The sequence below is a fragment of the Dermochelys coriacea genome, chromosome 1 (assembly GCF_009764565.3).
Source record: "Dermochelys coriacea isolate rDerCor1 chromosome 1, rDerCor1.pri.v4, whole genome shotgun sequence".
Lineage (NCBI taxonomy): Eukaryota > Metazoa > Chordata > Testudines > Dermochelyidae > Dermochelys > Dermochelys coriacea.
Window position 1 is genome coordinate 47,766,142 of NC_050068.2, and position 18,035 is coordinate 47,784,176.

At 36.7% G+C, this 18,035-nt stretch overlaps 1 protein-coding gene across 7 annotated transcripts in view; it reads left to right on the plus strand.

Moving 5' to 3' along the window:
- The window catches only part of FRY (FRY microtubule binding protein), a 374,481-nt gene that overhangs the window by 228,720 nt on the left and 127,726 nt on the right, over positions 1–18,035 (plus strand). For all 7 annotated transcript variants that reach the window (XM_038411093.2, XM_043504385.1, XM_043504383.1 and 4 more), the window contains exons 18-28: positions 507–762; positions 3,992–4,174; positions 5,116–5,202; positions 6,175–6,434; positions 6,752–6,941; positions 9,073–9,197; positions 9,737–9,794; positions 11,341–11,432; positions 11,652–11,824; positions 14,409–14,569; positions 15,426–15,536. In XM_038411093.2, coding sequence (XP_038267021.1) covers positions 507–762; positions 3,992–4,174; positions 5,116–5,202; positions 6,175–6,434; positions 6,752–6,941; positions 9,073–9,197; positions 9,737–9,794; positions 11,341–11,432; positions 11,652–11,824; positions 14,409–14,569; positions 15,426–15,536 — 1,696 coding nt within the window. The remainder of the gene's footprint in view (positions 1–506; positions 763–3,991; positions 4,175–5,115; positions 5,203–6,174; positions 6,435–6,751; positions 6,942–9,072; positions 9,198–9,736; positions 9,795–11,340; positions 11,433–11,651; positions 11,825–14,408; positions 14,570–15,425; positions 15,537–18,035) is intronic.

The following is an 18,035-nucleotide window of genomic DNA, read 5'->3' on the forward strand; positions in this document are numbered from 1 at the left end:
ATAATTTGCTTCTTCAGAGTTGAAGGTTAATTTTAATTGTTCTATGGGCACATGGGAGTTTTTTGTTTGTTTTGATTTTATCTTGGAAGTAAAAATAAAAAATCTGAGGTGCATGCGTTATTACTTTTTACTTTTGCTCTCATAAGTGATCGTCAGCAGTTTTCTTTGTTCTGAGAAACTGCAAAGTTGCCATATTTCAACTATCTTGAAACATGCTCTTGTAAGTGAAAAAAATAAGTTGCTCATAAAGCTGCTCTATAGTATCTTTTTGGAGTGGAGCAAAGATATCTTTTGGATCTATGTATGTGTTCAAGTACTGGTGTAGCAAGAATTTCTATAAAATGTTGACGATGGCGATTGTGGTCAATAATAATAAAAGCTTGAATACTTTTATGAAATTTTACATTAACTTTGGGGAATTTCTGTCAGTGTTAATTTCTACTTTACTCACTTACACCATTTAATGGTGTTTACGTTTTTAGTGTCACTTTTATTTTAACATGCAGACTCTCTATCCATATGGATGATGAACTTCGGCACATTGCACAAAATTCTCTTCAGGGTCTACTTGTTGACTTTTTTGACTGGAGAGAGGATGTGCTCTTTGGTTTTACTAACTTCCTACTACGCGAAGTGAATGATATGCATCACACTCTTCTTGATACTTCCCTGAAGTTGCTGCTACAGTTGCTTACACAATGGAAACTTGTAATACACACTCCAGGAAAAGCCAGTGAACAGACAAAAAGCAGATCATCAGAGGTATGAATAAAAGTGAACTGCATTCCAATAGTTATACCCATTTATGACATTATTTAACTTTTCCTGGATATTGTTCTGTTTTATGTATGCCTTATTTACTCAAGTTGTGCCCCAACAGAATTCACTGCTGTTCGACTTTTTTCTGTAAAACAGTTAGTTCAGCTGTCTCATAGAAGCATAGAAATGTAGGGATCTGAAGAGGTTATCTACTAGTCCATCCACCCATGCTGAGGCAGGATTAAGTGTACCTAGAACAGCTGTTACCCTTTGCAGCATAGTACATGTCATTGTAGTGCAGCAACACAGAAGAATGTATGTCAAACCAAAATAGGCTTGTTAACAAAAACACATAAAAGTGGTGGGGCTGACAGGAAGACTTTTTCCCAGCACTGTAAAGGGTAAAACAGGGTAAAACAGCCACAATGTTTTTCTGTTTTACTCTTCAAACTTTCTAAAATTTGACATATTCATGATCTGTGATCACTGGTTTGTGAGCATCTATATAAACCCTTCCTAAGTGTTATATTGTCTCATGACTCTATCTATCTATCTATCTATCTATCTGGTAACATCAAAGGGACTAAAATGATTTTTTCCAATTAATTACTTTTATGAGCAACAATAAAGCCCCACTCATCCAAAAAATCATCATGTGATTAAGATTATGTCCCCCAATGTCCATCACTAACATGAAAAACTTAGTTTATCTGAATTCCTATATATCCAAATAAATTCCTTATCTCCCATTTTGTTTGGATAAATAAGCATTTATAGCCAGGATTTTCAAAAGTGAATTTAAGTGCCTCAGTATTTTAGGTGCCCAAATTGAGATACAGTAAAAGGTCTTAATTTTCAACAGGTGCGTGATCAGCACTTTTTGAAAATCAGCTGAGCAAGAAACTGAACAAACCATTTGCTTTTAACAGAAATTTTCAATAATTTTTTTGTTTGTATTCCCTAAACAATCTGACAAAGTCTAAAAGATTTGGTCATGCTTTCCAAAATCTATCACTCTATCTTTCTCATGTATTTCACTATACTAGCACCAAATTAACACCTATGTCATGAAATATCATGGTATATTAGGTTGAATAAATAATACTATATAGACCCAATGTGTTTTTAGAGGAGATCACTATGCTTCACAATGTTGCCAACTCTCATGATTTTATTAAGTCTTGCAATATTAATTTTTTCTGAAAGTCCCAGCCTTTGGAGTCCCGTGATCACATGTGAATCTCAGCTTTCATTTAAAAATGAAATTAAGTTTCCAGACTGTATAGTCGGGGAAGAAAACTTGAAAACATGACCTGAGTGCACCTTAAAGGCTCAAAAACCAGAAGACAACTAAAAAGACATCCTCCTCCATTTATTTTGGTCTTATTTTTTATCAATATTATCATTTGCAGGGGGCTGACTCATGATATTTGAATGCTTGGCATCGTCAGCACTGAGATTAACACAATTATTTAATTATCTGCTGTAAGGCCTTGATCCTGCATGTAGAAATGCTCATTGCTTATCTTGAGCCAGCATCTGAAAAACAATTGTCCCCTTTCCTATCTTCTGTTCCTGACCAGAATGCATATGGGGATCTTGCAGTTATAAAGGTGGCTGGGGCTCTGGACAATGGAGTGGAGCTTCACCTCCCTCAGCTGCCACATTGGTCAATTCAAGGGATGGTGAGGGAGCTGATTGGTTCCAGCAAAACCCCCTCTCCAGGCATGTTTAAGCATTCCTGGGCACACTGCAGCTTTCTTCTTGCTGAAAGCTGTCCCATCTGCCCAGTAGGTACTTTTGTTGTCAGAGCTGGGTTTCCAGCAGTGAACAGATTAGGCACTGGGCCTATGGGGCCCGTGCCTAGTGGCCCCGGACAACTCGGGGCCCCAGAGTCCTGACTGTTGGGCAGGTAGGGAAGGCAGGGAAAGCCCCCGTGCCTGACCCCGCTCCCCAGTAGCAGCACCAGGCAGGTATAGCAGGAGAAGCCCCTGTGCACTCACACCCCCGCTCTCTGGCAAAAGCCCGGGGTGGTAGGGGAAGCCCCCAGCGCCCTGACCCTTGTCTCCCACAGAAGCGTGGGAGTTGGCAGGGGAAGCCCCAGCATTGGGACCCCCACTGCAGCCCCAAAACTGAAGGAGCTCTCGCTACCTGCCACAGCCTCGGGGCTTGGGGAGCTTTCACTCCCTGCTACAGCCTGGGGCTGTGGCGGGGGAACAGAGCTTCTCCGGGCTTGGAGCCGCAGTGGGGGGGGTAGGGGAGGGGCCCAGAAAGTAGCAAAATGGTTGCGGGGCTGCAGTGGGGGCACAGAATGGGGGGACTGTGGGTGGAATGGGGGCAAGGCCCTTTGGGAAGAGGCAGAAAGGGGTGTGGCTATGGGCGGGGCTGCAGGCGGAGGGGCTGGAAGGGGGCGGGGCAGCAGGTGGAAGGGATGGGGTGGAGCCCCCACTTGCTCTGGCATGGGGCTCCAGGAAACCTTAATTCTCCTCTGCTTTCCAGGCCTGCTGTGGGTCTAATACAGTGGTTTTTTTGGGATCAGGGAGGAATTTTTCCCTCTGGGCAAGAATGATAAGATATCTAGTGGGTATCCTGGAGGCCTGGCAGGTGTGGATAAAAAGGATAAGTAAAGGTACTTATGAAAATACTTAAAAAGGGGGAAGGGTTAAATGAATTTCAATAAGTAGTGTTGCAACTTGTGGCTGGTGTCTAGTGCAGGTAATAGACTTCAGAGGGTCAGCACGTGGGAAAGAGCACAATACCTACGAGGGCCTAGTGGATCCTGTTAACCTGAAGGATGTGAGGAAGTCTTAAATCCTCACAAACTATGTACTCCCTTGTCCACCGTCATGCCACCTGGCAGGAGGAGGATAGTGGCATTTAGCAGTGGGCTTAACCATGAATTAAGTGGAGAGCCACTAAGAGAGCCAATCCTCATTCCTTCATTGAATGTCATGGAGCCATTTAACCCCACCTAGGGTGACCAGATGTCCCAATTTAAAGGGACAGTCCCGATTTTGTGGGCTTTTTCTTATGTAGGCACCTATGACCCCCCACCCCGTCCCAATTTTTTACACTTGCTATCTGGTCACCCTAACCCTTCCTGGGACCCAGTTAATGCCTGATAGCTTGGGTGGGGTCAGTCCTGGCCAAATAGAGCATTTCTCAGTAACCTCATCCTCATCTCCCATTAATATTTCCCTTTTTTGAGTATAGTTTTCTCATTTCTTTACAGCTGATACCAAATGGATCCAGCCATAGGATACAGTCTGAAAGAAGTCCTTATTCCAACGTACTGCATGCTGTGGAAGGATTTGCACTGGTACTACTTTGTAGTTTCCAGGTTGCTACCCGTAAACTAGCAGTTTTGATTCTCAAAGAGATCCGTGCTTTATTTCTCGCCCTGGGGCAGGCAGAGGTATGGATTTTTTTTTAGACGTTTCAAAAGAAAATTTTCCAGAGATAAAGCTCTAAACTAAAATTAACGGTTCTGCTTTACCATAATGCATGTAATGAAAGAGGACATTTATTATACATAAAAACATTTGACTTATTTGGAATTTGCCATTTTAATTTGTCCGATTATTGCAGACCTTACAGTTTATGGGCTGTTGACTATAAAGCACTAATCACGTTCTTTTTGCAAAACCTGTTATGTTGTTCACAAAGAACATCCAGTTTTGCACAACATCAAACCCTTTTTCAGTTTTTTTCTGTTATAAAGTACACACAAAGGCATACTGTAAAATCGTTCCTTGAATTGGGCAAATAATTTTTGCATCATCAGCGTTATTAATTTTTAGTGAAGATAAAATTCACTATTACAACATCTCAGTATATTCAACAAAAACAGCACAATAAACATTTAACTTTATTCACATAAAATATTCCTTGTACAGTACAGAAATCTAACTCTTTTCTTGTGTACAGATATAAAAGTGTGTAGAGTCTTGCTGTGTGCGGATGGCCCCAACACACTGAGCCATCTAGCTGCCTGAGAACACAAATATGTGTGTTCATAGAAAAGGAATGCTTTAGTTAAACAGTTAAGCTATGTTTTCAGTCCTTTGATACCAGATGTCCCAAGTCATATGGGATTTTCTGATGAGCACTTTTGTTCAGTAAACAGTGAACTAAGGCCAGTAATTAACTTCCTTTCAAACTACAAGCTGGGCTTGACTTCGAGGTTAATACAACAAAAGGCAAAATGTATCCATCAAGACACCCACTTGAATAGATTTTTTACCTGTTCTGTATCTTATAATCTTTCATGCAGTTCTGTTTCGTGTATTGAACAAAGATTAAAAGAATTAGTTAGCTAAAGAAAGTAGTTGACTGCTATTACCTTAATTTGTACAGGATGATGACAGGCCTATGATTGATGTCATGGATCAACTAAGTTCTTCTATTCTTGAAAGTTTTATTCATGTGGCAGTTTCTGATTCAGTAAGTACCTGTTTATTTTCTGATGATAGACATTTGCAATATACCACCACCTATTACATGTTTATAGGGCAGATCCTCAGCTGGTGTAAATTGTCATAGCTCCATTGAAATCAGTGGAGTTATGAGAATTTACACCAGCTGAGGATCTACCCCTTATTGTGCATAGCACCTTCTTTGTGATAAGTGTCAGTATTAGTTCTGGGGTTATTTTTACCCTGGCAGTCATAAAATATACCCTGTACTACAGTAGCAACCAATTATGCTAGGTGATTTACAAACATAAAGAAAGACACAGTCCCTACCCCCAAAGACCTTTATCATGCAGAAAGACAGATGGGTGAGGGAGAGGAATACAGCATGCAAGCAAAGTTGTAAGAATGATGATTGGTATGTTTCTTCTTAGTTCCAGGGGTTTTATTTATGGGTAAAATTTTCAAAGGCATTTACTTAGGTACAAAAGTCTGTAACAAAATTTATAAATTTCACTGAAATTTGTATCTATTTCAGTATATGTATGTATATAAATGTGTACATAAAAACATATGCCCATCTATCCTCCTGCTTAGTCATTGTTCGTTCATTTGTTTTGTTTTTGTCAATAAAAAAGTTTGGTATATGATATAAAAACAATTTTATACATAGAATTATGACCCAATAACATCAGTATTTTTCAGATTTAATTATTGTAATTAATTTACCAAATTTACACATTTTTAGCCTTCATTCCCATAGATATTTTTGTTAAGAAAAGAGTTAAAGAATATACAGTAGAGAAATGGTTTCTTCATCTGATGGGAACAGCTCTTGCCAATAGGAGATGGTATTTATAACTGATTAATGCCTTGATTGAACAAAACGCTTGAGCATCTTTATTTAGGAAGTAGATGCCTAAATGCCTTGCTGAACTGTGGCCTAAATAGTTGGGAATAAGTTACTACCACTGTGATTTTGATTTTTTTTTTCTCTCCACAGACTACATTACCATTAACACACAATGTGGATTTGCAATGGCTGGTAGAATGGAATGCAGTCTTAGTAAATAGTCATTATGATGTAAAAAGTCCTTCCCATGTCTGGATATTTGCACAGTCAGTTAAAGATCCATGGGTTCTCTGCCTTTTCAGTTTTCTTAGACAAGAGAATTTACCAAAGCATTGTCCTACAGCTCTTAGCTATGCTTGGCCATATGCTTTTACGAGGTTACAGCTAGTAATGCCTCTTGTGGATCCAAAGTAAGTGATACTCTGTACAGGGCTTTCATTTGTTAAGGGTTAGTGGCATTATTATGTAAATTCTTTAGTCCTACATATTCAGACCAGTTTGATAGTCCAGCTATGCTAATAGTAGCCAAACTTTTGGTATTTGATATGATGATTGCCACTTTAAACTGTAATGATTCCTTTTCTTATCGTCTTCATTGATTTTATTTTTACATCATATAATATTTAATCGTATAGTTGTTGTTACTTAGCTTGTTTAGTTTTTTAAATAAGCTCTGGAAAATTAAAATTAGGAATTGGCATTAACTATTTTTTAAAAAAAATTCCAGTATCCCTGTTAATGCAAAGAAAACCAGTACAGCAAGCAGTGGAGACAACTATGTAACTCTGTGGAGAAACTACCTTATTCTCTGCTTTGGAGTAGCGAAACCCAGTATTATGAGCCCTGGACACTTACGTGCTTCAACTCCAGAGATCATGGCTACTACTCCCGATGGAACAGTGAGCTACGATAACAAGGTGACATGGCATGCTTCAGAAGAATTATTCCGTAATAATTTTAAATATGTTTTTAAAAGAATTTACATGTGAAAGTCAAGTAGTAGTGATAAAAGTACATCTGAGGATTATTTCGATATATGTGATTTGGTTCAAGTATTATTATTTATTATTGAAAACATTCATTTGTATAGCACATTACACCATTTGCCATTAAACATATGACAATTCCCGTGGTATTTGCAGCACATTCCAGTGTTATGTGGTTAATTCGTATTCTCGGTAGTATATATTCAAGGTATGGAAATGTTGTGCATAATATGCTAAAGTTAACTTTACCATGTGTCATGCTTTTAATGCAGATCACTCTGTTAAGTACTGTTATAGCACATACATAAGCAATAAGGCACAATAGGTGATGTATTTCTGCGTCATTATTGCAATTCTGGAGTGTGATATGAAACCAAAGGCCTAGTGGTAACTGCTTGAGAAATGTACTACTTCCTACAAATTCATTGACTGGAGTCTTTTTTGATATTCTAAACTTAATAAAAAAAGTACAATACTATCTATGAAAATAAAGTACAATACTGTCTTTGAAAATACAGAAAACACTTAAACCAGGGTGGATAAATATCGATTAAAAATTAAAATCAGATTTTTAATTTAAATTCAGATTTATTTATAAAAATATGCTATTTAAAATTAAATTTGAAATTGAAAACCTATCTTAAGGCCTAAACATACTATAATATATTAAAATAATTTAAATTAACCACAAAAAATAATATTGGAGTACTTGTTTGCTGCCAAGATTTAAAGACAGTCAGCCCACTGAATTGGAGGAAGTCACTGGCTAAGCACCTGGATCCAGAGTTGGTGAAGTGCCAAACCAGTTTTTGAGAGCTGTAATCTTTTCTGCAAATGAAGAGACTGTTTTCTTCATTTCTGTTTATTCAGCTAGTTCAGTTCAATGACTCGTTTATGCAAAGTTAAGTAACCAGTTGGAAGCTGAAAATCAGGAAAGCTTGTTTTCTTTCTTCCAATCTATCAATAAAAACTTGATGTGAAAGGATGAGATCTATTGGTTCTAAAATCTTGAAGGATGTAGTGACTAGAAATAATCTGTTCAACTCACTAACAATAGATTAATATTTAATCAATATTTAACCAAGGCCATTGTGATCATCTAGTCATGTAACACAGACCATAGAACTTCCCCAAAACAATTCCTATAGCATATCTTCTAGAAAAACATCCAGTCTCGATTTCAAAATTGTCATGGACAGAGAATCCACCACGACCTATGGTAAATTGTTCCAATGGTTAATTACCCTTACTGTCAAAAATTTACACCTCATTTCCAGTCTGAATTTGTCTGCTTCAGCTTCCTGCTGATAGATGGATGGATGGATAAAGTGTTTAATAAATCAGTTAGTTTTAAATGCAAAACATGTTTCAATAAACTTTTTTCTTATGTTTTGTAAGGAAGTTTTATTTAATTAAAAATTGCTGTTTTGTGCATTTTTAATTTAATTTCCATACAAATAGAGCTTAACATCAATCACTAGTAAAAATTAATCATCATCTAGTAAATAAGAAATGCAACATTCACCATTTTCTAACATAGAAAAATGTAAAAAATTAAGAGTCTGAATAAATGTAAGCTAAAGCTATCTAATTGCTTAAATAAATGTGTATAGATATAGTTTATCCTCCTGGTTAGCAAAAAGAAGCACCAAATTTAGTGAAAGTATATCTGGTTGCATATCAATATGTTTTAATGGTTACCAGCCAATGAGAATAAACCTTTTTTAAGGAATATAAGTAAGTTCAAATGTAAAACAAGATTAAAAATCAATGATTTAAATCAATATTTCCTGCATGCTGATTAAAATCAGTGATTTAAATTACTTTGATCCATATATTTACTGGACTTTACTCACATGGATATGATGTAGAAGACAACCAATTAGAACATATCCACAGTTATAAAGTCATTTCATTATGATTTACAAAAGGCACTTTTTGACTCTTAAATTATTCTTTTTTTGTTGAATACTCATTCATGCTTTGAAATCTGTAATGGTTTATTTGATATGGATAATGCTAATAATTAAATGTTGGTTATTTCTTAATAAATATATTTTAGGCTATAGGAACCCCATCTGTTGGAGTCCTGTTAAAGCAGCTAGTACCTTTGATGAGACTTGAAAGCATAGAAATCACAGAATCACTTGTATTAGGATTTGGAAGAACAAATTCTCTTGTTTTCAGGTACTGAACAGTTTACAATAATCCCAGGAATTTTCTTTTAATTCAGATATGCTGTTTTTGTTTTAATGTAAAATTATTAATGTTTAAAATTTTAATTCTAAAATGTTAGTGTTTATGTAATAAATAGGTTGTTGAATTTTACGGGAGAAGGGAATGACAAGAAGCATTGTATTAGCAGTGTATGCTTGTGATGTGGTATTAAATGGAAGTTCTGGGTGAAAGCCACAGATAGCTTTTCCCAATAACCTAATATTTCATAAGCACTAAAAAGTACTTTCTCCCACTGCCTTAGTGTAGAAACTGCAGCCCTAGTTGGAACCCTTCCTAAAATTTGTCCTTGCTTGTTGGACCACAAGAATACCAGTGCCCAAATATGTAGCTGGGAGGGAAAATACACTATCCAGATCAATAAATGTGTTATAGAAGCCTTATAGAGAGCAGTGTAATACTCTTTATCTTAAAAGAAACATTTAATTCATGAAGATGGACTCAATTATGAAGGATTTTGTTTAGAAAGTTTTTGTTTTGTTTTAATTTAGGGAATTAGTAGAAGAACTTCACCCATTAATGAAAGAAGCCCTAGAAAGAAGACCAGAGGTTAGTTCAAGAAATTAGATTTGTTTATTTAAATTGCAACATGAACTTAAAAGTAGTGAATGTGTTTCTTTAATTAAAAAAAACCAGAAAAACATCCTATTGGTAACTTTTCAATAATTGTGTAGAAAAAATTACTTAAAGCAATTCCATTTAAAACTGGATTTAAATGGATTATTTAAAATTAAATTAATGTGTAAAATATAGTTCATAAATTTTTATTTATATTTTGTAGGGGAGGAACAAGTTAGTTAAATACAGTGCCACCTCTTCATGGTGAATTTAGATAAGTGAAATCCCACTTACAATGGTGAGAGAAAAAGATATTGTAACATAACTCAGTCAACCATGTTTCACAACAGTATTGGAAATATGGTTTATCTCTGTTGTATAGATAGGTCTTACCAAGGACTTCAGTTTCCGTTAGCCCTTGTCTACACTAGAAAGCTGCCCTGCTTTAATTCTACTGGTATAGTTCTAGTTCTATAACCCCACCACACTAGGGATTGTACTAGTATAACTATATTGATAACAAATCACACCCCTAAACAAAATAATTATGCTGGTACAACTTTCAAATGTAGACTGGCCTTGTACTCAGGGAAAATATGACTTTTAATGAGGTTGTCCTATATTGACTGAAAAATCCACTACTAGTTGCAGTGACTGGTTTTATCACCTTCCCTTGATTTTTTTCTAATTTAGAGCAATAGGAAGAGAGGAAGGAGAGGGAAGACATACTTTCTGGTGTTCACTGAAGACAAGAAAAGACAAAACAAGTCATCTTTGTCGCTCTCTTCACTCCCAGGAAGCTGCACTTCCAGCTAGGTTAATCAGATGTCCCGATTTTATAGGGACAGTCATGGTATTCAGGGCTTTGTCTTATATAGGCCCCTATTACCACCCACCACCATCACCCTACTTACAGCTGTTCAGGCGAAGAGCAGGCCTTGCTAGCTGACTTCACATTTGTCAGGAGCAAAGCAGGGGGTTTTCTGGAGGTGAAGGAGAGCTTCCTGGAAGTGTTAGGTGAAGAAGAAGCCTTGGGGTTCTGAGGCACTTTAAACCACACTTTCTCCTAGTGAAAGTATAAAATACAGGAGAGAGTTTATGAACTAAGACTATCATGGTTGCAGGAAGTACTGTTGATGCTCATTTTTAAAGATCCAAGAAGCAGCATTCTTGGATATCATATGATAATATTTCAGCACATGAAGAAAGTGTGTTTTCAGCACCAAAACTTGAATATTAAAAGTTATTTCTGATCCAGAATTTCAAGAATACCATGTTCACTTTTTCCTTATGGACAAATATGCCTATAAACTGTTTTTTCAAGAACTGTTTAGAAAGTTAGAAATGAGAACATACCTTTACCTGTGTTGTTATGTAAGCATACCTGTACTATGGTACACACAAATGTCATAGTACTCCATAAGTAAATAAGTCAGTTATACTGCTTTGCTTTAAACACAGCTTCAATGACCAGGCTTGCATTATTTTAATGTCTGCACCTGCGCATGTATTAAGTATCTCTTTTTTTAACCCCAAGAATAAGAAACGCCGTGAGCGCCGAGATCTGCTGAGACTGCAGCTATTGCGAATATTTGAATTGCTTGCTGATGCTGGTGTTATAAGTGACAGGTAACACTGTTTTGTATGGAAGAATTTCCATTGGTGATGTCATCATTCTGTTTGTTTTAGCAGCTTCTTTGAACAATTATAAAATATACAAAATATGGGTTTTTTTAAAATATGCGACTATGGAAGCTTAAAATCTGTGTTTAAAGATGATAATGTATTACATCACAAGTTAAATGCACTGTCACTCATATTGAAATGTTCAACTTTTCTTTATCCTAGTACAAATGGAGCCTTAGAGAGGGATACTTTAGCCCTTGGAGCCTTGTTCTTAGAATATGTTGATCTAACTCGCATGCTGCTAGAGGCTGAAAATGATAAAGAAGTTGAAATTCTTAAGGACATGAGAGCACATTTCAGTGCCATGACTGCCAACTTGATTCAGTGTGTTCCAGGTATAATATATTACCTCATTATATTACACAACTATACTTAACACATGTATAAGTACATTGATATATTAATTCATTATTTAGTTTTTCTATTTTTCTCTTTATAAGCCATGTTTCATAAGGTTGTTTTGTAGCAAATATTAGAGGGAATTTGGGCAATCGAGTACAGAATTCTCTCAAGAATCAACATAGCAAAGCTTGCAATGCACATATATAAGACTCTTCTCTTTCTAAGCCCAGCAAATGAACCATACACAGCCTATTGCAGCTCCAGATTTCTTTTATACGGGGCTTTATCCTGCAACCTTTGAAGTGTCAAAATTTTCCTGGGAACTCAGTCAGGCCCATAGAAAAGAAAAAAATCTCTATTGATAGCTGCAGAAAATGTTTTTTCAGTTTTAAACATATAGTGGAAAACTTGCTTCCAGTTGTACCCCATTTCAGCAAAGTTCCCTTTGGCCTTTCTTACAGCAACAGATTGCTCATATGTACTCTTGCTTTTGTTATATTATTATAATATAGCCATATTCTCATGCATTGTGTGTATTGCAAGATTGTTTTTAAAATGTAAAGTAATTCTATTAGCAGATAAAGTAAAAAGGTCTGCTTCAAAAGACTCCACCTAACTAATAGGAACTAAAAGGTGGAAGTTAGCTCATGCCCAGTACAATTGCTGTTTACAGAATATTTGACAGACAACATCAACAGGCGTACCAAGGAGTAGGAAGGAGGGAATGCAGAAGAAAGGGAAAGAGTAATGAGACCACGCATTAACATAGGCCAGAAACGTGCGCAACTGGATGGTTTCATGATTTGGTTGTTTTCAGGTGTATGATATATGTAACATATATAAGAGATGTACAATATAAGGAAAAGAAGTCTGTAGTGAACACTTATAGTTGATCCTGCTCCCATTCCAGTCAATGGAAAAATCCCATTCATTTGAATGGTGCCATCTCATTAGCTGTTATCAGTGGACAATTTACTGAATTCCTTTTTTCTGTTCCCATCCATATAGAGTTTGTGTGAGAAATTACTCAGTAGTGAATATTTGCAAAGGTGTTCCTCTTTGCATGTATTCTCACTGTGTTTATAATCTAATGTGCATTATCTATAGTAACTATATTTCTATGCACTTTGCACATTGAAACAGCCATTTTATATGTTCTGCAGAAAGCCAACAATAACTGTGTGTTTTAATTAATCCAAAATTTCTTTCTGAAGAGACGATTATCTTTCTGTTAACAAGCAGATGTTAAAACATGTCCAAAACTACAAAGCCATAATACGTAATTCCTTGACAAACACATTTTCATTGTCAACTTCCATTATCTTTAGATAATTGTAAATATTGGACTTGCAATTTTTATTAGTTAGCTAGATTAGACTTTGGGGTTTTATCTTATTCTTTGGATGTGAGGTCCACCAGTAGCAGTGTGCCCTGCCTCTTTCTAGTTAACCAGAAATGCCTTTTTAATAGTGTACTCCATAGGTTCAGTGTGTCCCCTCTTAACCAGCTAGGAGGCCTGTGCATTAATTTCTATGGTTAACAAGCTCTGTAACTCAGCAGAGATAGTTCTAGTATATGCAGTTCCATGTTTTTATTGGTCTTGTACCACTCCCCTTCCTGCCTTATAGCCAAAGGCAAAATGAGTCCAGCAACCTGTCAGTGCACTGGCGCTGCTTCAGGAGAAGTAGCAGCAGGAATGGGCTAGGCCCTCTCAAGGGAACTATTTTTTATCTGGATAATGCAGAACTTAAACCTTTTTGTTATTTCCTTCTCTTATGGATTTTCACTTTTTATTGGGTTAGGAAATTTTTCTCGTGTTCATTTCAGCCCCACCGGGTGAATTTCTACTCTGTTTAGTTTTTTATTGGACATTGCTATCTGAAATCCTTATTTTTGGTCTGGCGTACAAAGATGTTGAAGAATGGTAATTTCTTGCCCGTTAAATTGGTTTCTCCCTAGTCTCTGTCTGCCATCTGAGAGATCTTATCCCCCATCTTGTTTTGAGTTGGAAGAATTTTGAAAACTTCTGAATTTTTTTTCTCATATTTTTTTTAGCATTAATAGATACTTTTCTTTTGCTCAGGAACTGTCTTAGCATTTGAATTAGCCTACCAAACCTCTTTATAAAGGAATGATATGATAAAAGCTTTGATCTATTTCCTATCTCCACCTGTTACTATAGTAGGACTGCATATATCCACTATTAGGGCTTGTGCTGAAAGACCTGGAAATATCAAGCAGGTAGGAGTTTACCATGAAAGGATTACGTGAGGCAGTGAACTCCAAAACCCTGATTCTATAGTTAGTGTACACAGACATGATTATAAACACATGTTCATTCAAAGCATTAAGACTCTTGAAAATAAAATGACTCATTAACTATATTAGTTTGACAAAAGATGTTTAGCTACTTTGAACTAAGTGTATCCTGAAGTATAAGGAAAGACTTTCTATTCATGGAAATATGAAATTCATATGCTATCACTACTGCCATTGGGAGAGGGCACTGACTGACTATTTCTATTGTGTTTATTTTACTTTAGCAAGCCATGACAAATTTTATTTTTATTCCCTTAGTTCACCATCGGAGATTTCTCTTCCCTCAGCAAAGCTTGAGGCACCACCTTTTCATCTTATTTAGTCAATGGGCTGGACCTTTCAGCATTATGTTTACACCACTGGATCGTTACAGTGACAGAAATCACCAGATTACAAGATACCAGTATTGTGCATTAAAGGTATAGCATATTTTCCTTCCACTATTCAAATTACAACAACAAAGCCTAAGTTTAGAAATGTAAAAGAGGCAGATATTGTGGTTATTTATTTCCTTTTATTTAAAGTAATTGATTATTTTGAGAGAGAGAGATCTATAAAGTTAAAAATTCCTATTTTTCTTTCCAAAATTATAATCTAAAGTTATTTCTCGTAGTTTACTTCTTTTTTGCCTGCATAGAGTGAAATTTTGTTTTATTATTTAGATTTGCAGTAAGAAAAGGCTCGCACTGACTTCAGTGGAAGCAGGATATCAGGCTCTAAGATCAAGTGCAGTATCAGTTCAGTATTTGATACATCCTATTTCCAGAGGACTATATCCTGCACTTATATGGGGATGTACTCAATAGTTTTAAAAATCTTGTCCAGCTCTAATAGCTGCAACCCAAGCAACTAAATAAACTGGGAAAATAATGTTCTATGTACCAGTATATGCTGCATCAAATGATATAAACAATTTTAATTTAGACAGAGAACATGATGCTAATTAAATGTTTAATAGGTTTTATAATCTCATTAAGAATAGATTGGCTGAAATGACAAAACACATTTTGAAGCATTTGCAAAGTGTTCCTATTGCAGTGTTCCTTTAATGTGCTTAATTTTTTAATTCAGCATTTGAATTAATTAATGCAGTTTTTAATTATAATTAACCTATTTTAATTAATGCAGTTACCTTCTAGATCAATATAAATGTTGAAATCTAGCAAAAAAGCACTATTTCACTAAAAACAGGTAGCAATTGGAAATGTCTTGCAAGCACAGTCTGTTAAACACATTCACAAATGTTAAATTAAACAGATTTCTCTGTATTACTAGGCAATGTCAGCCGTACTTTGCTGTGGCCCTGTTTTTGACAATGTGGGTCTTTCCCCTGATGGCTATCTTTACAAATGGCTTGATAACATTCTAGCTTGTCAAGATTTACGAGTAAGTATCTCATCAATAATGTATGGTTTTAAAATGATTTTAAACTCTGTACTTGTTGAATACAGTCCATTGTATGACTGTAAAAAGAAAAGGAGTACTTGTGGCACCTTAGAATTTGTTAGTTTCTAAGGTGCCACAAGTACTCCTTTTCTTTTTACGGATACAGACTAACACGACTGCTACTCTGAAACCTGTCTGTATGACTGTAGGCTTTGTGACCTTTGTTTTGAACAGAAAACAATAGATCCATGCAGTATTCAATTACAAATGCATAATGAACCGTATCACAATAATGTTTAAGTAGTAAAAGGAATTTTATTATTTCAGGACACACAGTTTATGTAGCATACTAAACTAAGCAGGATTCTGTTATGAGGCTCAGACTGGTTTACAGTAATATTTTAGGTTTTTCATCCATTACTAATACAACAAGGACAGTATGATCTCAAAAAGTATTTATATTTCTGTTTGGAGTATTTCCATCACACCTGCTTCCAGGTCTTGTGAAGTAAGAATGTAAAATCATTTCCTGCTCAGTGATGTAGTTGCTGGTGATGCAATCTGAGTGAGTCAATGTGTGTGGGCAGATCTTCAGAAGGCGGCAAAAAACCTACTAATTTTAGGAAAAAGTAAGGCCATAGAAATGGAGTCTTTACCTTATAGCCTGGCTCTGTAACAACCAAATATTTATTGACTTGTTAGTGTTTGAAAATAACTCCATGAGTACTAATTTGATGGATTATTTTTGCATTTAAAATTATTCTGCCCTAAAGACATTTCTGGTTAGATGATAAAGAGAAGAGAGGTTTCAGAGTAGCAGCCATGTTAGTCTGTATCTGCAAAAAGAAAAGGAGTACTTGTGGCAAACAAATGTATTTGAGCATAAGCTTTCGTGAGCTACAGCTCACTTTATTGGATGCATGCAGTGGAAAATACAGTGGGGAGATTTATATACATAGAGAACATGAACCAATGGATGTTACCATACACACTGTAACAAGATGACAGGTTTCAGAGTAGCAGCCGTGTTACTCTGTATTCGCAAAAAGAAAAGGAGTACTTGTGGCACCTTAGAGACTAACAAATTTATTTGAGCATAAACTTTCGTGAGCTACAGCTCACTTCTTCAGATGCATTCAGTGGAAAATAGAGCGGGGAGATGATTTATATACACAGAGAACATGAAACAATGGGTGTTATCATATACACTGTAAGGAGAGTGATCACTTAAGTTGAGCTATTACCAGCGGTGGGGTGGGGGGGAGGGAGAAAACCTTTTGTAGTGATAATCAAGGTGATGATTGACGAATTCCACCATGATTTCAACAATTTCCATCCCACCATCAACCTCAACCTGGACCAGTCCACACAAGAGATCCACTTCCTGGACACTACAGTGCTAATAAGCGATGGTCACATAAACACCACCCTATACCAGAAACCTACTGACCGCTATTCCTACCTACATGCCTCTAGCTTTCATCCAGTTCATACCACATGATCCATTGTCTACAGCCAAGCTCTATGATACAACCGCATTTGCTCCAATCCCTCAGACAGAGACAAACATCTACAAGATCTCTATCAAGCATTCTTACAACTACAATACCCACCTGCTGAAGTGAAGAAACAGATTGACAGAGCCAGAAGAGTACCCAGAAGTCACCTACTAAAGGACAGGCCCAACAAAGAAAATAACAGAACTCCACTAGCCATCACCTTCAGCCCCCAACTAAAACCTCTCCAACGCATCATCAAGGATCTACAACCTATCCTGAAGGATGACCCATCACTCTCACAGATCTTGGGAGACAGGCCAGTCCTTGCTTACAAACAGCCCCCCAATCTGAAGCAAATACTCACCAGCAACCACACACCACACAACAGAACCACTAACCCAGGAACCTATCCTAGCAACAAAGCCCGTTGCCAACTGTGTCCACATATCTATTCAGGGGACACCATCATAGGGCTTAATCACATCAGCCACACTATCAGAGGCTCGTTCACCTGCCCATCTACCAATGTGATATATACCATCATGTGCCAGAAATGCCCCTCTGCTATGTGCATTGGTCAAACTGGACAGTCTCTACGTAAAAGGATAAATGGACACAAATCAGACGTCAAGAATTATAACATTCAAAAACCAGTCGGAGAACACTTCAATCTCTCTGGTCACTCGATTACAGACCTAAGAGTGACTATTCTTCAACAAAAAAACTTCAAAACCAGACTCCAATGAGAGACTGCTGAATTGGAATTAATTTGCAAACTGGATACCATTAACTTAGGCTTGAATAGAAACTGGGAGTGGATGGGTCATTACACAAAGTAAAACTATTTCCCCATGTTATTTTCCCCACCCCCCACTGTTCCTCAGACATTCTTGTCAACTGCTGGAAATGGTCCACCTTGATTATCGCTACAAAAGGTTTTCTTCCTCCCCCCCACCGTCCTGCTGGTAATAGCTCATCTTAAGTAATCACTCTCCTTACA